The sequence below is a fragment of the Toxorhynchites rutilus genome, chromosome 2 (genome assembly GCF_029784135.1).
Source record: "Toxorhynchites rutilus septentrionalis strain SRP chromosome 2, ASM2978413v1, whole genome shotgun sequence".
NCBI lineage: Eukaryota > Metazoa > Arthropoda > Insecta > Diptera > Culicidae > Toxorhynchites > Toxorhynchites rutilus.
Window position 1 is genome coordinate 185077105 of NC_073745.1, and position 23966 is coordinate 185101070.

The 23966-nt window shown below is 38.0% G+C and overlaps 2 protein-coding genes across 4 annotated transcripts in view; both read right to left on the minus strand.

Moving 5' to 3' along the window:
- Positions 1–842: 842 nt before the first annotated feature.
- Positions 843–2906, minus strand: LOC129766496 (putative gustatory receptor 28b). The gene is made up of 7 exons (XM_055767064.1): positions 2606–2906; positions 2132–2261; positions 1651–2076; positions 1402–1596; positions 1146–1344; positions 1001–1087; positions 843–944 (listed from the first exon to the last, which is right to left on the minus strand). The coding sequence occupies exons 1-7, from the start codon at positions 2904–2906 to the stop codon at positions 843–845; spliced, it is 1440 nt and encodes a 479-aa protein (XP_055623039.1).
- Positions 2907–3025: 119 nt separating this feature from the next.
- LOC129769954 (putative fatty acyl-CoA reductase CG5065) overlaps positions 3026–23966 on the minus strand; it is a 41688-nt gene continuing 20747 nt past the window's right edge. For 2 of the 3 annotated variants that reach the window (XM_055772494.1, XM_055772495.1), the window contains exons 3-11: positions 20576–20694; positions 20414–20504; positions 18746–19000; positions 18538–18683; positions 4034–4336; positions 3676–3918; positions 3439–3590; positions 3279–3384; positions 3026–3225 (exon numbers count right to left, since the gene is read on the minus strand). In XM_055772494.1, the coding sequence (XP_055628469.1) occupies positions 3123–3225; positions 3279–3384; positions 3439–3590; positions 3676–3918; positions 4034–4336; positions 18538–18683; positions 18746–19000; positions 20414–20504; positions 20576–20694 (1518 nt within the window). In that variant the 3' untranslated portion in view covers positions 3026–3122. The remainder of the gene's footprint in view (positions 3226–3278; positions 3385–3438; positions 3591–3675; positions 3919–4033; positions 4337–18537; positions 18684–18745; positions 19001–20413; positions 20505–20575; positions 20695–23966) is intronic. The other variant, XM_055772493.1, reaches the window with a different exon arrangement.

Consider the following 23966-nt stretch of genomic DNA (forward strand, 5'->3'; position numbering starts at 1 on the left):
TGGAAGGTGGGGTAGAGGTTACTATGCGAGAAGCAGTAGTGTAGTGTACGGGGGGTGGGGAGTTGACTATCATGATGCTGTGAAGCCAATTTATGAGTGCTTCGCTAGGGTGTTCAGAGCCAATGATGTTTTGTGCGATCTTGTCGAGAATTTGAATACTAGATCAGGTCATCCCTCCGACCAGCAATTTGTGATTTCACGCACTACGTGAAGTAGGTCATGCGCAAAACTATTTTAAAATCGACGTATTGTCGGATGCGCTCACCGATAGGACAAAAGATAGAACAAATGAATGTGCTAACTCTATTAACTTTAACTATGTGACCAGAAAATTTATTGCTGTTAAGTCGAGAAGCTTAAAGATTTTTTGAAATAAGTTTCTTGGTTTGATAAATTTGGTTGTTCATTGAATTACGAGTACGTAGACTTGATAACAAGGATTGATTAGAGGAGTGCCACCCAATACATCCGCTCGGGTGTCACCCGGCCATGCCACGCTACCCTATTACTCGTTCTGGTAAATTATTATCAGATATGTCCAATCTAGCGAAGGACCATATTGAGAGAAGCGAACCCTTTTTGAAATTCAGGTCCGGTATTACCTGGACCTCTCGATTTCCATTGAACAGACTAAATGTCCAGTATAATATAGCCTTCTACGAGATGGCTTTCCGACATGTAACTTATAAAAACAAAAATGATACAAGGTAGGGTGAGAGTATTGTTTTATTTTATAGCGGATGGCCCTCCCAATCACCCAGCTGATTCTGAAAAACAAATCGTAGTTCTTTGGATATAGAGCTATTGAACTTCCCGGACAGCAAAGTAATATGTTGATGAAGTTATCCTTGTTGTTCCTCGATTGTTCCTTGGGCTACATCCTGTATTGGTGATACATCGAATTGAATTAGAAAAACTAGATACATCACTATAGCAGCTAGAATCTTAAAAATATATTATATTAAACATCATCGACCATGGAGGATAAAGTTTCGCATACCGAAGCAAAGAGCGGCCAGTCAAATCGAAACAGCCCACAAGAAAACGAAACATCGCGCATCTTCAGTTGTAAGGAGAACATTGAAAGCTGTAGAAATGAATAAAAATATCATTATGTTCGCCATGATTATTCATATAATGTTTACCTTCTCAATTACTTCGTTACTGAACGTATTTTGTTTGCAACGAATAATTTGATGGACAATATCGCCTGTTTCATAACAGGTATCGACCGTTGATGACATAGTATTTATAATCATTAATATTGTTAATAGGTAATATATGATCCAAAATCCATTCGCCGTTGCCATCAATTTAAACGGTGCTGAATTAACATTGAATGCCCTTAAATAGAACAGTTTAGAGTTTCGCATGGATTTATACAGTGTGATTTTCACTTACTTGTATAATGCAAACAAACCAAAGACCAGAAAAAGGAACATCGCTCCAAATTGAAGCATCAGTTGAAACGAATATATCCTGTTAAGAAGCTGAATAGCTTGGCAGGTTTTATAATGCAAACCGGAGAGTTTTTCGATGAATTTAATTATTTTCATTGACGAAGAATTGTAGTTGATTTTATTTTGATTTATAACTCTAGAAGTGGAGAACTGAAGAATCAAGTGACCTCTCATTCATTTGATTACTTACATGTCATCGAAACTGAAGAGATTGGAGAACTTTAGTTTTCGGAATATTTTTGTATGGTATTTGAATGAAAACTTATTCTGGCGAATATCTTTTATACGGTTTGAGTCCTCTTTTGGTTTGTTATAAATGGTGAAAATTTCATCGTACGCAATCGTTGGTATTTTCGCATCGATGTTCATCGTTAAATTCTTCTTTGCAGTAATGAACTGTTTCAGCAGTCTGTTTATTGTCACTAGCCTTGCTTTAACGGCAAAAACTAGTGAAACATATTCTATTGTGAATATGAGAGATGTCATATTAACAATGTAGTACGATACATATAGCAGTTTGGTTTTAATTTTCAGCTGAAACGCTAATATGTAATAATAACCTAGAATTACAGTTAGAAGTAAGGCGTTCTGCCCGACTACAACACCGTACAGCAATCTGAAATAACCTTCAATGATGAACTGTGGCTAAATTAGAATAGTGATAGACTCACAATTTTCGAGTGTTGAAGGGAAAATTAACGTAGAAGTCTCTTGCTAGTATGGCGGCAACTTCCTCATTCAATTCCAAAAATGACCATTTATTTTTGTGCTGTATCAGATTGCAAATGCTCATAACGATGGCTGGAAACAAGTATTAACTTTCAATACAAAGTCGGTTTGAAAATTTGTTCCGTTAAGTTGCATTTTGTGTCGATTCTTTCGTGAAAACGAAAAACGAACAATAATTTCAAAACAAAAAATGAAGACTCTGAGTTGGAAGAATTATAGGGTAAAGATATTAAGCAAACACAATTGGTTTAGAAGCATTATGTCGATGGATCGAAAGTTGCAAACTGCTTGCAAACAATAGAAAATGTACAAGAAGCTTGGTAATTATTGAGAATTAATTGGCATAAGGAGACGATTGGGAATATCGACTGTCTTAATTTTTAGCCAAAAGGGACGAGACTTTCAAAATTACTTACCCATTATTAAGCCGTGTATAATATGAATTTGTAAGCCATATAGTAGAATACCGGAACCAATTTTGCTCATATATTGTCTCCACAAAGGAACACTGCTATTTACGTAGATGCAATATCCGATAAAACTATACTCGACCATGAGATAGATGATCCACCGGACAGTAAAACCAGGTGAAGATCGTCTTAAAGTTTGAGGCCAAAGACCTACTAATTTTGCCATATAGTAAACGGGTTTAACTATTAGATATGAATCCCCAGTTGAGGACGAGCTGTCCGTAACTTTCGATGTTAACTTCGCCATCGTTCCGATGGTGTAATGACCAAATAAGAGTAATGAAATGCATCAGAACGTAAAGGTATAAGCATTGCGTGTGATATTCATGCAAGATTAATCGGATGATATATGATGATTTCAATAATGCGTTTCTTTATTGATACCAAACGTCCCGAAATACAAATCGATCTGTTTTAATTCTATTGGAATGAACAAGATGAACGTACAAATTAGATTACTCTATTAGAAAACACTAGAAAACACAGAATTATATAACCAAAGCCCAACATAGTAAAAGAACGCGCCATAAATTATTGCTTTGCAAATCTTATCCACCCACCACATTCTGAAAAAAGGGGAGATAAAAAACAAACTCAATTGATTCAAACGATAGCTTACACTGTCATATGTCTTCTGGCTGCTGGCAGAGTATCATCGGTTTCCTTCAGAATAAACCGTCTCGCACCCCAGATACAGTTTTCGAAATATTCATCAATTACAACTCCTGGAAAATAAGCGCAGTTAGTTTTTGGGACAAAAACATAAAATGTTAGCTTACCTCCAGCATCGATTTTGAATTTAGTTTTCTCCGCCTCATTCATCGTAGTCCTCAGGAATGTAACGTTGGCATTGTCGAAATCCCACTGATTGTTAGCGTAGTATTCAAAAACCTCGAATCCCTTGGCAATTCGTCGATGCACACGACAAAGTCTGAAAATATTATGCAAATATCATGTATTCGTGTGTGCAGTCCAGTTCGCTGTTTCCATTTTCACATGGTGATTTCGGGGCTTACACAGGCTTATATCCAAGAACGAACAGCAGGCAGTCGATTAGCACAGCCGGAATCCAGTGGAAAAAGAGAGCGGCCAAATTGTGTTGCCATCTATATCTCTTCATCGTCCCACCCGGATACCAGAAGATACCGTTTAGTGGCACCTTATCGGCCGTAATAGATTTGCCTAATGCGATGATGCCTTCCCAGGACACTCTAATCTCAGCTGAGCTAACCAAATGATAAATGTTCCGCGTATAATCCCTACACAAAACGTGTGAAATAATGAGCATTAATTAAATTAAATTTTCATCGCACCGCATTCTTTCTAGTAAGTAGGTATGCCATCACGAAGCGGGTCAAAAGTGAAAATACTTACTTCCTTCCAATATAGTTCCAGGTGCAAACGCAAATAGCGCTCACGCCAAAATCGACGGGCAGATAATCTCCGTAGCCGTCGGAGTTGCAGTACATAGAGCGAATCACTCCCTTGCCGGCTCCAATCAACATTCCCACTGGTCCGTTGATATTGTCCGTCCAACCAGATAGCGGTTCGCGCCATGTGGGCACCACTATAGACGGACGGAATATTACTGCCGGAATGTCCTTCATAGATTCTACAACTAAGGCTTCGGCAAGAGCTTTGGTATATGCGTATGTGTTGGGACACTCTCCCAGAATTCTGCGGAAACAAGAAATTGATAAACAGATAATGCTTGTTCAATGACATTCAAATAAAAAGTGGCTATCGAGAAGATTTATAATATGGTTCTGAACGATTGACGATTTGACGATTGACGAAGCGAATATTAGAATAAGAAAAATGGTATGAATATCCAAATTAGAAGAAACGAAATTGCACATTTGATTTTAGCTCAGTCCGGGAAGCTTGGTGTAATATGGGTGCCACTTTTGCTGAACTTCAATAAATGCCACCTTTGACAATGGAACATAATTAATAGTACGATAAGTATGATTTGAAAACGATCATTGATGATACGTGGGCTGCCTTATCAATATCCAACATGGAGGCGATCTGGCGTAGTGGTAACATCCATGCCTCTCGCGCTGAAGGTCACGAGTTCAATTCTCACTCCCGACATTATTCCAAAAACTGGAAGTAAAAGTGACGAACCAGCCAAATGATTGAATAATATGTTATATAACTTGCTTTGTGAGAAACATTTGACTTTTTCTCATGGAGATTCGGCAGTGAGTCGGATCTCTTACATGGGCCTCCCTCAGGGCTCATGTTTAAGCCCCCTTTTGTACAACTTCTATGTAAGCGACATCGACAATTGCCTTACACAAAATTGCAGCCTAAGACAACTTGCAGATTATGGAGTGGTGTCTGTCGTAGGATCAAATGAATCCGACCTGCAAGAACCCTTACAAGATACTTTGAACAATTTTTCCACCTGGGCCATTGGGCTAGGGATCGAATTCTCCACGGAGGAAACAGAGATGGTGGTTTTTTCTAGGAAGCATAGACCAGCAAAACCAAAGCTTCAACTTTTGGGTAAACCGATCACTCATGCTATGTCATTCAATTATCTCGGGGTCTGGTTCGACTCCAAATGTACTTGGGGGGCCCATATTAGGTATCTGAGTAAAAAATGTCAACAAAGAATAAACTTTCTCCGTACAATTACCGGCACCTGGTGGGGAGCCCATCCCGAAGATTTCATTATGTTGTATCGAACAACTATTCTCTCAGTGATGGAGTATGGCAGTTTCTGTTTTCAATCAGCTGCCAAAACACACCTCATTAAACTCGAGCGAATTCAGTATCTTTGTCTCCGTATTGCGTTGGGATGTATGCCCTCAACGCATACCATGAGTCTCGAGGTTTTGGCAGGCGTACTCCCACTAAAAGATCGCTTCAATTTATTATCTCTTCGGTTCCTCATCCGGTGTAAGGTTATGAACCCATTGGTGATCGGAAATTTTGAGCAGCTTATCGAGCTAAATTTTCATTCTGGATTCATGAGCTCATATCATGAATTCATCACCATGCAGGTTGATCCTTCTTCGTATATTCCCAACCGTGTTTGTTTTCCTGACTACATCAATTCCTCTGTACATTTTGATCTGTTCATGAAGGAGAAAATCCATGAAATTACAGATTATCTTCGATCGAGGATCGCTCCTACGATCTTCAATGCAAAGTATGGGCGTATCAATTGTGATAATATGTACTATACAGATGGGTCCTCAATGAATGAGTCCACAGGATTTGGAGTGTTCAACGAAATTTTCAGCACCTCCCACAGTCTTCATAATCCTTGCTCAGTGTATATTGCTGAGTTGGCAGCAATTCACTGGGCGCTGGACAGCGTCGCCTCACGACCTGTTGAACACTATTACATTGTAACGGATAGTCTTAGCTCTGTCGAAGCTATCCGTTCAGTGAGGCCGGAAAAGCACTCGCCGTACTTCCTTGAGAGAATACGAGAAATTTTGAGTGCTTTATCCAGACGCTGTTATGTCATTACCTTTGTCTGGGTCCCTTCACATTGCTCCATTTCGGGTAATGAGAGGGCTGACTCATTAGCAAAGGTAGGTGCAATTGAGGGCGATATTTATCAGCGTCAAATCGCCTTCAATGAATTTTATTCTTTAGTTCGTAAAAATACCATCGCTAACTGGCAACGCAAGTGGAACGAAGATGAATTGGGCTGGTGGTTCCACTCGATTATCCCTAAGGTTAGCCTCAAATCATGGTTCAAAAGTCTGGACTTGAGTCGGGACTTTATTCGGACCTTCTCCCGACTCATGTCCAATCACTGTTCTTTAGATGCGCTGCTTTTTCGTTTCAAGCTTGCCGACAGCAATCTCTGCGTTTGTGGCCATGGTTACCACGACATCGAACACGTTGTTTGGTCGTGCAAGCTATATCTTGTCGCCAGATCGAATTCGAGGAAGGCAGCCCAATGTGCCGGTGAGAGATGTGTTGGCTCGGTTAGACCTTGATTACATGTCCCAAAAATATGTTTTCCTTAAAGATATCGATCTTCGAGTGTGATTGTTCTTACATCCTTTCCCCCCCATTTTCCCCTCCTTTTCGTCCTTCGCGAGCTATCGGTTCCCTAACATTAGAATAAGTTAAATTGGTAATACATATTAGATGTGAGGATAGTTTAAGAATTCAGTGTGATGTGTGAGTATGAATGTGAAAGTGAGTGTGAGTGTGAGTGTGAGTGTGAACATGGTTACAATCTCCTTACATCCCATCCTTTTCCTAAGGAAAATGTGTCACCCTTCTAAACTCGAGTCGACCGCGAGTAATCGGCTTCCTATTTCATTAACCGTAGAATTAAGAAAACATGTTAATAGTAAAAGTATAGTTGAGAGTTTGGCTTCTTTAAACCTATGTAACTGAGCCTGTACAAATTAACGAATTATAAAAAAAAAGAAAAAACCAGCCAAATGAGTTGAAAATCACTATAATACAGATAAAAAAAAATATCCAACATTTGCCAACATATATTAATTAACACTTTCATCGCCCCGTCACCCAGATCTGGGTGACACTTTTCTCGTTCAATTCGAATAGGATTTTTAAACGGAATTTGATAGAATAGGCACTTGAATGTAAATATATGGATATGTAGAATAATCAAAAAATCAAAAACATAAAAATATAGTTTTTAAACTATACTTTTAGACGGTTTTATTTAGCATGACTTATTGTAAGCATGCTTGTATGTTTATATGTAGGGTTGTCCCACACCAATAGAAATTTAACCCCTTTTCTGTTGACCGATTGATCTGAAATTGTAGAATTAAGGAAAAATGTTTATATATACTAGTAACACTACATCTAGGAATTTGGCTCCTTTAAACTTATGTAATAAAAAAGACACATGTTTATTACATTGTGATAAGACAACTATGCTTTATTCAGAGTATTTTTCATCGATAGAATTTTCCCATCTCTCTGGCAGTTTGTGGATGTCACACCAACAGAACTGTTTCTATTTAGAAAAGAAACCATTTATCAATTGATTTTCTACGTTGGAGCGCTGCTCAGCAAGTGCGTGTCCCATCACTGCAAATAGATGGAGTCAGTGTTATCACATTTTAATCTGTACCAGAGGAGAAAAAATACCTTGTAGAGAAAAAATAATTTATCAGCATGCTGGTCAAATTGGAAAAGTTTCCGGTATTTGGATTTCACGCAAATATTAGTGAGAATGCTCAAATAAAAATCTTTCAGCTTTTCATGTAGCATTGTGAGCTCAGGTTTTCACCCTGGAACAACCGATTCAATCTGTTGATCTGGGGCAAAACATGCGTCGCAACGTCCGACGCGAATCCTTTCATACGATCCATGTAAGGAATTCCGTCTTTATGAAACTGATAAATCATTGCATTGTAAATGCTTTCAGGATCAGCAGCAACAAGTGATACTGCGGCGTAAAAGTCGTCATGTACCTCAATGTTGCTTTGTTCAAATGTAAGAAATTTCACGCGCCGAAAACATCTATACTAATCTGTACTTTTTGACGAAAATCTGTACCCTGTACCGTACACTGCCTATGATTACATAGGAGACGTAATCGACAATACCATTAGTGTTGGGAAAACGCATTTTTGTTGTTTTTTGGCCTACAAGCATAACCATGCATATTTCCGATGAAATGATATGTCCAGTTGAAGGATATTATCGGCAAAAAGAGGGCCTAGGTGATTTTGCGGATTAAAACATATGTTTTTCCATTTGAAAAACACTTGCGTCTATTTATGCGGACAATCAATTGTTTCAATGAACATTTGTCCGCATAGCTAGACGTAATCACCAGATTGCTCTTTTCGTAGCGTTAGTATTTACAATTCCGATAATAGTCAAAACGTCTCCGTCGGTAGTTTCAGTTGTTATCGAATAAAATCAAAAAGGTTTAGAAGAAATTTAGTGATTTGTTGTGAGTCTATGATAGTACTTTTTTTCCTGAAGAATACTCTGGGATGTGGTTTTTCAATGAATTGAATTTGTAAAGGCAATCTGCAATGTTGGTAATTTTAGCAACATGATTTACCGATATCACGATCAATCGCATAAAGATGGTGTAGTGACTTACTCCAACGGTATGAGTAAATGCTGAGTATGTGGAATAATTCAATGATGAATCCGAGGAGTTATAATGCTAAGAACCAATATTATTTGAATTTTACTACTGATCTGATTGTTTCATTATCTACTTGAAGATTCAAATGCAGAAATTTAGATAATTATAACATTAAAAAAAACACAATTGCTTCTCTTTGTTCATCATGTACAGAAAATAGTAAATATATGAGCATCGCTTCAATGGTTTCTTATATTCATCTATTAGCAAACACTAAGTAATAAGACACTATCGTGACAGACATGTTTGGACTCTACAAAGAATGTGATTCAAATGTATATTTAGCTTATAGCACATAATACTGACAATTGTTGATTTTCGAACGATGTATGAAAGCTGTATGGAACTACGTCTGTTATGCGGACAAACAGTGATTTTTCGGAAACGTTTTTTCAAAATTGCTCAAATGTTTTCGAACAAAAAATGTTTGTTTGCGTGTTGAGCAAACGTATTATATTGTGTAGAATGCGAAACAACGAAAAAGTCGATTTTGTTCATTTTGTCGTTTACGTCTCCTATACAAACATGGGCAGTACAGAATCTGTACCAAAAATAACGAAAAAATCTGTACCATTCCAGACGAATCTGTACGTGTGGCAACACTGGGTAGAAGAACTTTCCAATCAAATGACTCCATATTTTTCCAATCGTGTGTGATGGAGCAAAAACATGCAACAAAATCACTTGCCTTGTTGCCTTTTTTGGTACTCTGGTAGTTTTTCATTCAAAGCTCGATTCAAATGGATCATTTATTGTCGGTAGCGTTTAGTATCAACTGTTCCACCAGATTTGGGTAGCTAACAGTAGATTATACCCTTGTAAAACCACCAAACACGCCAGGATATTGTCTACCGACCATAGCAATTTTACCGTGCATCCGACGTTGATGGTTTTCCTGGACGTAGATCTTTAACGATTGGGATTCTCAAAATAAACATTTTCATCGCCAGCCACAATCCGTTTAAGAAATGATATCCTATTGTACCTGGTGAGCAGCATTTCAAATGTGTTTTTTCGGTTACGTGCTGTCTTTCATTCAGCTCCTCATGTGAAACCTATTTCAAGGAAATCATCTTGGATAATTGTTCTCATGATTTTCTAGTTTAATATGCACAAAAATGTATAGAAATTCACCGATTATTTGCATACGATCGTTTAAATTGTAATTTAAGATTTTGATTGTACAAAATTCTGATTCAAACCACCAGAAGGTTTAGTCGTGCCTTCCTGATATCTGGAACTTGATTTGCAGGCCCGGAGACCGGAGACCGGAGACCGTTCATGTTATCCTAATGTGCAAAAAACCCTTGTAATGTTCAGCAATGTGCTAGTTTTGACATCTCGTGATGTTCGATATGTGGCATGATGGGATTTGGTTCTGGTCAAAGGTCACTTCTCTCGAAAACTCTTCCATTTTTTTCTCTTTCGAACGCAGAATGAAAAAGTGAACAAACATTATGGTTACTTCTGAAGCTCTTTATTATGATGATACTGTTAGAGTAGTGGATTAGGAAAACAAAAATTGTGGAATAGAAGAAAAAAAAGTTTCTTAAAAATGAAAACGAAAATGCTAATCAGAAAATAATAATTTCTATGCATTTCAATAAGCGGTTCGTTGGGAACCATTGACGAAAAGAATCTGCAGATGGTTATTGAATATGTCATGTGAAAAAAGATTTTGAGTATACAAAACAACATAATCGCTCCAAAAATTCAAGTTTCTTTTCAGTAATACGTTTGATTATTTCCACACCTGTGATCAATTTGGCCCCGGATGACGCTATTCCTTTTTCCATGGAATTGCAGTAGTATCGTTTTTTTTAACCCCAACTACACCTTTAACTTCACTTCAAGGCAAAACCGCTTGTGGTTCCAATTCTTAGCGAATTTTACTTAGCGATTATTCATCAAGTTTGAAAACTTCTCATATTACGCAAAGTGGGAAAGAATGGCTAGATTATTACCTAAGGCAAACAAAACAACAATTTCATGAACCAGACACAAAGTCATCCTGCACAACAAAAGTTGAGAGCTGACTTTGCGACACCGACGGCTTTCCAGGACCAGACTAGCGTGTATATCTATGGCCTGTTTCATGCATCTTTATTTTTCTAAGTGGCACTAAAGTTCCTCGAAGAATTTGTTTTTTTAATGAAGAATTACTTGCGTCATTTTTTATTAGTTGTCGAATGACACTGAGATATACCTCCACCAGCGCTAGGCAGAGAAAATTTAATTTAAATTTCCTCACCCAGAACGTGAATCAGATCGGAAATTTCCACCACGATAAGTGTGACGCTAACCACCTATCCATGGGAGTCATTTGCTTGATACAAAGAAGAAACAAATGAACAAAACTATAAACAGCTTAACAATAAGTCTGTGAATAGTTTGTAAAGGTAGCACTGCATATGGTGAGAAAAAAAGTCTGTTCAACTATACTATAGGTAAAACTATAGCCGTGGAAAGCTATCCGTTGTCATAAATAAATTATGTCATTGATCTGACGCAAAAAAAAAATCTTCGATAGGATCTATCGATGGAATTCCAATTAAGAAAATATAGAAAAATAGCATTTGCACACAACGGCAGTAATTAGTGTGAACGAGTAATAATTTGCACAATTCAAATTTTTTATTGTGAATATTATCTATTTATTTATTTATTAGTCGTCACATAGATAGACCAATACATTCTTAATACTTCTTAATACAACTTACCTAAAACTGAAGAGGTTGCTGGTTAATTGATTCGTTTAAATTTACAAGTTACATAATTTTTTTTATGTAATTTCGAATTTAACGAGTTACATAAATGAAATATTTATTTATTTATTTATTTATTTCGTCAAACAAGCGTATACTACATATGTTGCTCAAATATAATAATGATGGTAAACTTAACTGTTTCTCATTATATGAGGATAGTCGTTAGGAATTGATCTTAACATGATTACATTAATTATTTTGCTGTGTTCGTTACAAAGGCTTATCATATAATTCATAGGACTATATTTGGTGTAATTTCTTCTTCGGTAATTTATGTAGAAAATGTTAGAGTTTCTCAGATGCCTAATGGGTGCGTAAAATTTAGGTTTCCTAATATTTCTTCGAAGTCCACTCGTTGTGATATGATGTCAATATTAAATAGCCTAAATACGCCTAAATGTGTAATTTACAATTTAAAGAACCATAAACATGTACATGTACACAATTAAATCCCGGCTCTGTTACAGCTAAAATGCTAATAAGCCTAAATAAATAAACAATTGGGATAAAAAAATGGCAAAGTTCTGACGTTCTTTTAAGTTTACAAATCGATTAGCTTGCAACGTGCCTATTATAGAGGGAGATGATATGAAGCCCAGCCTAGTTTACGAAGTGGAAATAATAAAAATTGATTAGGTACAGATTCAATTCTGTCTTCGTGTAATGTTATGTAGGGGGACTATATAATACTGCAATATTCGAGAGTTGACCTGACGTATGTTACGTACAATGTTTTTATTGTGTATGGATCCTGGAAATGGTAGCTAAAGTGTTTAATGAAGTTTTAGATATTGTTTACTCTATGTATGATTGTTTTATAATGATCAACGAAGGTTAATTTGGAATCTAAGACTACACCTAAGTCTCTTACTCGTTGACATATATTTTTACAGGCCTCGGCAAAGTCATATTCATCTGAGTCAGCGGACTATGAAGAAATTCGCTTTCGTATTCAATTGGAAATCAGTTTTGACTTCTTCCAGCAGTTTCTCCTTCAACATGACTCAACAGTCATTCGGGCGTTTAGTTGCTATCTCACTTTACGACTCGACTATTTCATTTAATTCTTCCCCGTCATATGGACTTCATTGCATATTGAAGTGACTTCCCCCAAAATGAATTCGTTTCTTTCTCTCATTATCACGTATGCATGTATCGATGTTTGAGTTCAACGTGGTTTGACATATTCTACAGGTGAGCTTGATATTTTTGTATCGTACACGAAAATTACTCAAACATATGAAATAACGTGCACTGACAAATTTATGAATTTTGTTGATATAAACCCGATTTTCTCTATGTTTTTTTCCGAATTAGAACTCGTAGGCAAAGTAAGTGCCCAAACACTTTCAAGAAACAAGCAAACATCATTAACCAATAAAATGAACAAAATGTATTGAGCTACATGTTCAATTAGAACAGAATTCAAAAAGCGTTCCGATTTCATTTTTGTTGATTTTATAAAAAGAAACTTTAATCAGTACCCATTAAGATGCTAGTGAAAATGGTCATCTCAAATTTTGAAACGGGACTTCCTACAAAATGTTGATTTGCACGATAAAGAACCGTATGCAGAATTTCAGCTCAATCAGACTTTATTTACTAGTGATGCAAAGACGTCAAAGTATGAGCTTGTTAAAAACCAAGGCGTTAAAAAAATGAAATGAATGCGTTTTGTGCAGTTTCTTGTCAAAAATCGATGGTGGAAAACCACTTTTTGGTGGTTTATCCGCCCCAAAAAGTCGATTTTTGACAAACAAAAATTCGAGATGACAGTAGCTCTCGACGTTTCGTGAAATTTTAGGACATTTGATATCAACATTTTTTCCCATACATTTATTGGAACCCAAGTACCCATTGGTGTGGTTTTCTAGAAAGACACAAATTATGGATGAAAAACAGTATTCACTGGTGTCCACACTAACTGTTTGCTAGATCGAAGGTCGGCTCATTGGCAAACTCAGGCTTGCCTATCTTGTTGACTTTAAAAGCGAGAGATTTTCTTCGCTACCCTGTCTTTTATCGTAATCAGATGATCAATTACCGTTCAAGCACTAGCATTCAACTGCAGATTGTTTTGTTTTGTAAACTAACTGCTTATACACGAAAATGTACAATTATTGGATTGGCCGGTGCAGTGTCTAGGGTTCAAACCCTATAGAAAAACCTATAGAAGATTGTAGATGGTGAATATACACGGTGTGTCAACTAAATTCCGGAATTGGTACAACACATAAACTTTTAAGCAAGTTATTTGAATATTTATTGATTTCATTTTATGAAGTAGCTTCATTTAGCTCCAATAATTCTTTACACCGTTTTAATAGTGATTCTAAAGCGTTGAACGTTTCGAAGGCTATCCGAGTGTGTCTAAAGGCGCGCCACCCGGTAAAGCCGAATATGTGTGAACGTGCCGCCCGGTCTTGCCGACGTGCCGAATACCGATTCGAATTATGCCGAACCCAACCCGAAACAAGTCGGTCCGGATCAAAGAAAGTCCAATCAAAACAAAACGAAGTAAATTCGCGTTGACGGCATTATGCTTCGTGTGTTCGTGCACCCGATGGGGCTTCGGCTTCGTGCATCCGATGGGGTGTCCATATTACATAACGAACCGAATATGCCACCTGGTGCAGGCCGATCGGCATAATTCGGCATAATGTGAACGCGCCTTAATGTTGCATGGTGTCAAATTTTATGACCATTTAGGATGATTTAGAGGACACGGACGCGTATTCGAGTTAATAAATTGAGGCACGATGAGAGACTTGTGATTTGGTGCATTATCATGAAGAGGAACTTGATGCTCAACCGTCTCTCTACCTCTCAAAAAATGTATATATATATTTTTTTTGTCTGTATTATAGTGATTTTCAACTTATTTGGCTGGTCACTTTTACTTCCATTTTTGGAAGAATGTCGGGAGTGAGAATTGAACTCGTGACCTTCAGCGTGAGAGGCATGGATGTTACTACTACGCCAGATCGCCTCCGCAAAAAATGTATATGTCATGAGGAAATTCTTGTCAATCTTTGCCATACATATATTTCATAAACGGCAATGTTTGTTTGTTTATTTATTCATTTTTCGTCAAAAAAATGTAAACTACATACTCTTATATTAATGATACAATGTTTTTTTAAGTTAAATATCATTCCTTCGGTACATGTTCCTTTTTAGCTGTTTTTTATTCATTTAGTTGACGCCCAGGTGCATAGAAATTTAATTTTTCTAGTAATTTTTCAGCTGATTGTACTCGTTACGAAATTAGATCATTAACAAAAGAAAGCATTGCAAATTTACGGCGTTCCTTTAGTGATTGGATTCATTTGAATGAAGTGGAAATGAGGTTCAGTTCAACTTACGGAGTGAAAATAAGAGAAACTGTTTCTGGACTAATTCAATGCGTTCTTCATGTACGACCATATACGGGTTCCAAACTATGTTACAGTATTCCAGAATGGGCCTTACATATGTGATATACAAAAGCTTGACTGTGTATGGGGTGCAAGTTATGTGAGAAGCGTTTGACAAAGCTTAACACACTATTTGCCTTATTGATTACAGAGTTGTAGTGTTCTATGAATGTGAGTTCACAGTCCAGGACGACGCCTAGATCTCTAACTATTTCACATTTCTCTACATTTTGATTTCCAAGTCGTATTACAATATTTGGTACATGATTTTACATTCAGTTTTAGTAAATTTTTATTACACCTAGTATGGAATACATGTATTTCGTTTTGGATTGCTTCGAGGTCGTTTTCATTACCAATTTCCGCGAAAAGCTTCATGTCGTCAGCATACACAAGTACATTTTTACGCTTGAGAACAATCTTCAGAATGCAACTCGGTGCTGATGAGCAACAAGATTTTTGTACCCAGTTGAGCTCCCACTCCTTGTGCACACAGGCGCTCTGACGAATGAGCATGCACCGAAACACAGATGAAATGTTTGGTTGCCAGCGTCGTTCTTACGGCCAGTTTTAAGCTGAGTTTTACGATGAAATTTGCGCCGTTCTTGCGCCATATTTCTATACTGCGCGCTTGAATCTGGATTGGTCTCTCTGTTGAGATATTTTTCTTCACACAAGCGTATACGGTTCAAATGGGGGCACGCAGTTGTTTTTATGCTTTGCTTAGAACGAACGAAGACAAAGCGGGCGCTAGAATTTGATGTGTATGTGTGTGGGTATAGAATGAGACGCGCATCACACAAGTGAGAAGAAATGTTTAGCATCTGAGTTCTGCGCCGGGTGCATTTTGCGCTATCGTGCTTATGAATTTTGTGCTCTTCGCACCAAGAGAGAATACGAGTTTTCTTTGAGCGCGCGCTGATGAAAATTAAACTCAAACGCAGCGCTGCGTTTGTTTTCTGAAGACTGCTTGAGAACGAAGGAGATGTCATTCACGTACAGTTTGAAAAGAAGAGGAGCTGTGAGTCTTGTGGGACTCCCGAAGTGACTGGATTTGAGAGAGAATTTTGAAAATGAACAATTTATTCACGATTTGTTAGATAAGATATGCTGAATGTTCCTCCTTCCTTCCTTGTTTGTCTTAAAGAAGTTTTCAACATTGCAGTTAATTTGTCGCTAGATTGTTCTTGCTGCTAGTCACGACTTTTACGTATTTCTGACTGGCGAATGAATCACTAAGGGGTGGGGCTTGCCATATAGTTTTTTTCCTTATCAGTGACAGGATATCTATCGATCTGCACCAATGTATGCAAAATTCTCTTGATTGAGTACAAGAGCCGCCGCCGTCAGTGAGGGTATTATAGATTCTTGAAAAGGCTAATTTGGAAAATTCAAACTACAGGCGTATGAACTCTCCTACAAAAAAACAACAACAACAACTTAAACTAAACTCTCGGCTTTCAGAAACAAATGATGTGTGTCGCACTGCAGCTGAAAATCAAGCAAATACGTATATTTCATTGCGCAGTCTCGTATTCGCATTGAAAAACATCTGACAAACTGACCAATCAGAACGCGAGATCTTCGTTTGGATAATGCGTTAGATTAAAGAAAATATATAACTTTCTTCATTGTGATAAATTTTAATGGAGTGTCCAAATCTATTGATGTGAAAATTTTGTAAATCTATCAGGAATATAATTGATCAATAAGCGTTCGAAATTAAACAATTTTCGCGATATCGGCCGATTTTCCGTTTTTCACATTTTTCAAGAGAGTTTGTGTAAATTTTTTTTTTGAACTCATTGGTGTAATGTTGATGATTTTGGAATTATAGAAATATTCTTTCACAACTCATTTGCTCTTAGTTTTGAAAGAAAGCCAATTTGGAAAACTAAATTATACTCTCGGTCTTCAAAAAGGCCATTTGGAAAGCCTCGCTGAAGCTGCCGCCTGGTCGCCAACCGGGTGATGAATCGCGTATGACTTACTGGTGGGTTTTGTCCGATCGCTCTTTCAATTTTCATTAATTCGAGCATGGTTTCCGGGTTAAAAACGGGGAGTCAAAGTGCAGCGCATTTCAAGCCAGATGTGAAGGAGGTGCTCTCCGGCGTTAGGAGCTATGTTCTTGTGTGGAAAACTGAAGGAAAAAATTTGTTCTGTATTGGTCGTTATCGTCGCCTCCGCCACCACTCCACAACTGATTCGGTTCGGATTTTCTGTTGCCGTTCTGCGAAAGGTGTTGCATAGCATAGTTTGTGGATTTTTTCTTTGAGAAATATTGTTTCTTTAAGAATAGCGTTGTAGATGTAATTCTGCCGACAAACTGAAAAACTACTTGGATATTCAAGAAGCTCAGTGTTTCAGTGTCACTCAGAACAACGAGCAATCAATATTATATGTTAATGCTGAGAGCTAATCTATCTGTCTGATGAACTTCTTCACTCAGTGCAAGCATTCATTCATCGGTTCTTGTTATTGGAACCAAGTATTTTTACTGGTTAAATTTCTATTATTATGTTCTCGCCGGTAATTATTTTGTAGTCCTACATTAAAAATGCGATCGTGTCTTGAAGACCACCCTACTATTGTTTTTTTTTTATTTTGAGATGTTATCACAGCGGGAATTCATGTAGATCAATGACAATAACTACTATTTCTGAAGTGTGGAGTGATGAATTTTCACACCTAATGATTATTACTTCCGGGAGTCATACGGACCTCCCACAACACCTCGGTTCCTGGTCTGAGCCTCGGGAACCTTTGAGGCCTCTATTAATGCTGGCAAGCTCGAGCTTGAGTCCAATCGTTCTCATGGTCGGCTCTTCGGGGAATAAGCTGATCAAGGCTCGGATGTGGAGTATGGAAAAACGTGTTGATATAATTTTTTCGTTTATTACCTAACGGGTCGTGATAGGACAGAGAGGAAGAAAATTTTACCTCGAGACTCTCTTTTCTCTTTTCTAATTTAATCCTGACATCGACATTTTCAATAAATACCTGATTCTATCAGTTTCTACTGGTTGGCACGGTTTTCTGTTACAACAATTTATAATTTTGTTGAATTATAAAACTCTTCTCTGCGTATGTTTTATGAGTACTCTCTGTCGTCGCTCTAGTGAAATGATCCATCATTTCAGCGATCATTTCATCTACCCTATATTGTCTTGACAATCACAATCTAGAGGACGTTCGAGTGAATGTACATTTGGGTAGATGCTACATTCATTTGGATATTTTTCTGGTGAATGCAATTCAAGGGAACGTAATTTAATCATAAAACAAATCATCAGGGTCTTGATTACGCACCTCTTCAATTTGATAATGTTCGCATGCCAAAGGAGCAATAAAAAACACATTAACGATCAAAACATCGATTGACTTCGTTGAATGTTAACGTGTCTGTTTGCCGGAATTCGACCAAATGAAGTACGAAGTTCTTCATGTAAAAACATTATTATTTGTCGATTCATGTAGCGAAAATTTGTTCATTCATAAATGTATATAATGCCATAGACAAATGAATTCATTGATAACAACCTGGTATTAGAATAAAGTCATCGTACTCACTTGCTTGTCATGCCTTCCACAACTTCATCCTCCAACCATTCGACGGCTTTGATTACCTTGTGCGGGTCTGCTGGCGGTGCATATGGTTTTTCCAGCAACAGCTTCTCATTCAAATGGCAGTATGACGTTGACACATATCCAAACATCTACAAAAAATAAGCTCGTGTTAAACATTAAGCGGGAAAGTCACGACCAGAGTACTACTCACATCTAATTTCTTGCACTGTTTCGCTAATTCGATCATCAGCTTCGTTCCTCTTGTGTTGAGCATTACCGCCTTCCGGAGAGCTTCATCGAAGCGAATCGTGGCGGCACAGTGATAGATGATGGATACATTCTCTGTGATCAATCGTCGGTCTTCCTCCGATATGGCGAGATCCGGCTCTGTGACGTCGCCAGCTATCACTACACAATGATTCAACAATACATCGAGCCCACGTAGTTCAATTACGGTGGCGAAGAGCTGAATTGGAAAAGTTAGATAGATAATTAATCCTGGTGAAATGATACAGCCCAAACGCTCAGGAGGTAGCAGATACGTTTCACACGTTTATCGTCAATTCAATGCCCAACCTCGCTTCGTCTATGTCGGTTGTAAGGTATGGTAGAGTTATTACATGTAAAAGATAATTGTCTTAATTTCCAAACCGATCAATGAATATCAAATGAAAGGTTCACTCCCAATAGCTGAATGATGGCATTGCGACAACCTCCTCTTTACAGGTCAGTATGTTTATTCTCTAATTGTGATAGACATAATTATCCGTAATAACCAGTTTTATTACGCAATGCTACTTCTGTAGATAGGTAAATTGAAATCGCCGTACCGTTAGAATGCGTGGGGTGAAGTATATTCAGCATAAGTTTGCGTCACATTCTAAGGTTACTGTCAGTTTAATATTATGCACCAAATATGTGCAATTTGAACTATGCATGCTTTTTATGCATTGTTCATAATGATGTCAATGAAACACGAGGATGATTTTTTGCGATTTTAAATCTTATCAATGAAATAAACTTGCGATACAAATCACACTTCTCACAATGAAACATTCGAAATCACGTGCGAAATGAGCAACGAAATTTCTGTGTGTTTAACGTTTCACAAACAAACACTAATCCGTTACAAAAGATCGTTAAATCAACGCTTGAAAATTACAGCCAAATTATTCGAACGCCAAGTATTTGTTCAGACACGCTCGATCAGCTGGTCCTCTACGATCTTGTTTTAGTGGTAGTGATTCTCTCATTGGTAGAGTTTACTTTTCTCTTCATTTCTTGGGCAATAGAAGAAGGCTGCTGCGGTGGTTCATCTTTATTTGCACTTAGCCTGGGGTACTTTTGATTTCATTATGTTGTGTTACGGCTCCGTGCGACCTTGTCCCGCTTATGTGAGTCGGCGCGATTTTAGTTACAGCGCGAGACAAGCATTCGCTGTCTGAAGGGTATTTTTTTTATTTGCGATCGTAATTTGTATACACGCCTTTGATGGTTATTACGAGAAACGAACCCACAGGTTCAACTTAAAATCCTCGAAACCTACGAACCATCATTAACTGTCGAAGTTTTTATTTCAGTTTGTACTTCGCACATATCTTGTTTCACAACGAAACTAAAATTTTAAAAATCACAGTTCCTATGAAGGAAGATCATACTACATGTGTGGAGATACATTTATAATTATTGATAAAAAGGGTTTAATTAAATATGGCAAAAACTTATCATTACGGATTGTATGTTGTTAAAGATTATAGTTTAGGTTCCAGTTCGTGAATCATCTGGTGGAATCTGGGATATTAACATTCTTAAACATTCTGCTAAATGCACCACTATAGTTCACCAATGATTATTTTGATACTGTTCTCGTGATACTCACCGGATTAGCAAAAATATCTTCTAAGCGTGACTTTGGTGTTCTCCCTTTCTTTGTTCGGACTAGTAGGTAAATTTTGGCAACTTCTGTGCATCTGTAAATGCACAACAATTACGCTTTGTAAATGCGTCTATAGTATCGCTGTATGAGCAGTATCAATCCTACCTCAGCAATTTCTCCATGAGCGCCTTTCCCATAAAGCCGGTGCCGCCGGTAATTAACACGTGTCGATCACGAAACAATGGCCCAATGCGATCTTTTCCATCATTCATATCAATATCCATCTATAAAAAATCAAAGAAAGCAAAGTGACTTGTAGTTATTTGACAGCAATGATGAGTCTTAAGAATTCTCTACTGAATGCAATGATAATACCTAGGAGTATCTGTACGAAATTCACGTGCTCACATCTTTTAATTGGTTTCACTCAGTGATTGCATAAAGAACGTCAGGTAATTACTGTAATTACTTCGAGTATTTACTTGCGTAAATATTTGCTAATAAAATAATTTGTCGAAATCAGGTTTTAAATGCAATCTTCACATCTCACATAAACTATAATCAGTGTATACTCAAATATTCAAATATAAGTTGCCGTAGGCAACATGCCTACAGTCCACAGTTTATCATTTCAACTCCATATCTTTCCGAATTTTGTGCATCTGTGCTAGTGACCAGAAAACAGCGGAAGATCGTTATTATGTATATCAACGGCGATCAAATTATGCCAAAAACTGGTGGGACGTTTGTTTTTGTTCATTTCCTTTTAATTTCGAACCAAATGCTTCGCTAGTGATAAAGATTGTGTCTTTTGAAGGCTATCGACTCTTTTCTTCCGTGTTCACACATTTGGTGGTCATAGATTTTCCGCCGTCGCATGGCGTTGCAATTCTGTATACGGAACAACTGCCGCGGAAGTGACCTCTATAATATTTATGGATATTTTTTTTTATTATTTAACGGCTGTTTTCAGTTCCACATGACTGTTGTAGGAATATAGAAAACAAGTGGAACCCATATGAAAATAAACAATGTTCAATACGAAACAGACAAAATATTCGCATGGAACATGTTATCCTGAGAAGTATTACATATTTTGACATGAGCCATCGAAACGTATACAGAATTTATTTGTACCTTAATTCGCACTTGCTGTTCACAGTTTTAGATAAATAGTCTGCGAAATTATCTGTAGAACTCTATTTTTTCCACAGAAAAACTCGTTGAGTTTTTATCATACCTTCGATTTAGCATATATTACTTCTGAAAAATTCACGCTTTTGCTTGTCAAACCCCAAAAATTCTTTGGAGCCGTAAGTTTCGTTATTTGACAGCTGTCAGATCTGTCGATGTCTGCCGCGCTCCATAACATCGCTACATCGCTCAACAACTTTCGTATGGCACGTCACCGGAAATGTCATGTTTGTGGGACAGTCTTGTTTCAAGAAACTTTTTTAGTATGTGCGTTGTATAACCGCGTGCATTTTTATTACAACAATGTGGTGATGAGAATTATCGGTGTCGATTTTGCGTGTCAGTATACCGGTTTCGTCAAGTTTTGTCGGAAACACGTTCGTGGACTGAAATCAACACAACAATCATCAGGAGAATCCAACCAAGCAGCAAATACTAACACGATGCTGCTGCAGATTCTGATCCTACAGGTTGTTCAATAAGTTCGAATACACTTTAAAAATATGTTAAAAAATGAAATTACAAGATACTCTTTTCTGTGTCTGTTTTTATTGTGGCAATGCTTAATGAGATCCTGTACGACATATTAGCTGGGAGCACCCCCTTTTGTGTTGTATGAAGAACTTGAGACGTTCCTCAAAAGATGCTTGAAATGAGGTTCTTAAAATTATCCATAGTGCTCACTTTATGTTCGCTCTGCTTGGTCAGCATGTACGGCCATACATAAAAGTCCAGGGGAGAAAGGTCAGGGAAGCTGGGAGGACACAAAGTCTTATCGAGGAAATCAGTCAAATTCTCCCGACACCACGCTTGGACGATATTCGCCGTGTGGGTCGCTGAGCTGTCCTGTTGAAAGACGAAATGATCCTACCCGTAGAAATCCCTAAGTGCCGGTGCCACAACCTCCTCCAGAACCTTGGTCTTATAGTACGTGGCGCTTATTTTTACGTTTTTCTCGATAAACACCAGTGGGAGCTTCCCACACCTGGATACGGTCCTTCAAAGCATCACCAACACGGTACTCTGGCACCGCGGGATGTTTATGTGGGACGGGGGGATGCTGGCCAACGTCGGCGCCCGCAGCCGATCAATTTACTGAACACCATGTAGTCTGATGTGTAACGAAAACCTCGGTTTATCGTTTGCAGCTTCAAACCCCGTTATGTCAGGGTTATGCGAAGATTGCAGCAAATATTTTTTAGTAAATTTATCAGCAAAGCAAATTTGCCTTTATTTATTTATTTATTTATTTATTTATTTAGTCAACAGGTAAATTATCATTGAAACATTGCCCATCGACCACTATTTTATTTTTTCAGACAGTTTCAGCTCAATAGAGGCAATCCGCTCAATGAAAGTTGATAAACGCTCATCTTATTTCCTAACAAGAATAAGACATCTATTGAGTGTTTGGTCGAAAAATTATTCAAGATTACCTTAGCATGGGTTCCCTCTCATTGCTCGATTCCGGGGAATGAGAAAGCGGATTCGCTAGCTAAGGTGGACGCTTCAGAGGTCACACTTTTTGAAAGACAAATTGCTTATAATGAATTTTTCCCCATTCCTCGTCAGCGCACACTCGTAATTTGGTAGCGCATGTGGAGTGAAGATGAGTTCGGTCGTTGGTTACACACGATTATTCCTAAGGTCTCAAGGAGCGCATGGTTCAAGAGATTGAATGTAGATCGTGATTTCATTCGCGTGATATCTCGGCTCATGTCCAATAACTACGACCTAAACGAGCATCTCTATCACATTGGACTCGCAGCAAACAATCTTTGTGATTGTGGCGATGGCTACCACGACATCGAGCTCACCAGAGCATTGAGGGCACAAGGTAGACAATCGGATATCCCCGTCCGGGATATCTTAGGTAGCCGTGATCCTAATCTTCTGCTCCATCTATACCTGTTCTTCAGAAACGCCGATGTCAACGTTTAATGATGTTTCCTCCGTTGTATCCCTGTATCATATCCCTCCTATCCGATCGATAAACTTTTACTTAGTCGCGGCAATATATACACATACTCTTTACGGATACACGGGCCGAAAGTTGTGCAGCCCACTAATCATTCACCAAGAGCTGAGGATTGTACCGCTCATGGCAACTCTACACGAGCTGACGATGCTGCCGGCTAGTGACCATTATATCCTGGATTCCTCGAGCCGAGAAAGCCGCACCACGCTAGATATGAGGTACAGACTAGGGGGGCGTTGCTGATTAATGGTCAGCTGCATAGAAAGCATCCTGTGTCGGGCGCACGTAGAGAGCATTGCAGACTGCAACATCCCAACACTTGTAATACTAACCTCGAGCCAACCGCGAGTAATCGATTACATATTACTAACATAGTTGTAAGGC

Excerpts from the sequence above, each read along its gene's own strand:
- LOC129766496 (XM_055767064.1), bottom strand. The coding sequence starts at position 2,906 with ATGGCGAAGTTAACATCGAAAGTTACGGACAGCTCGTCCTCAACTGGG. Across the intron at positions 2,077-2,131 it reads CCCTTCAACACTCGAAAATT|ATTGCTGTACGGTGTTGTAG; the intron begins GTGAGTCTATCA and ends AGGTTATTTCAG. Across the intron at positions 1,597-1,650 it reads CTCTTCAGTTTCGATGACAT|AGTTATAAATCAAAATAAAA; the intron begins GTAAGTAATCAA and ends CTCCACTTCTAG.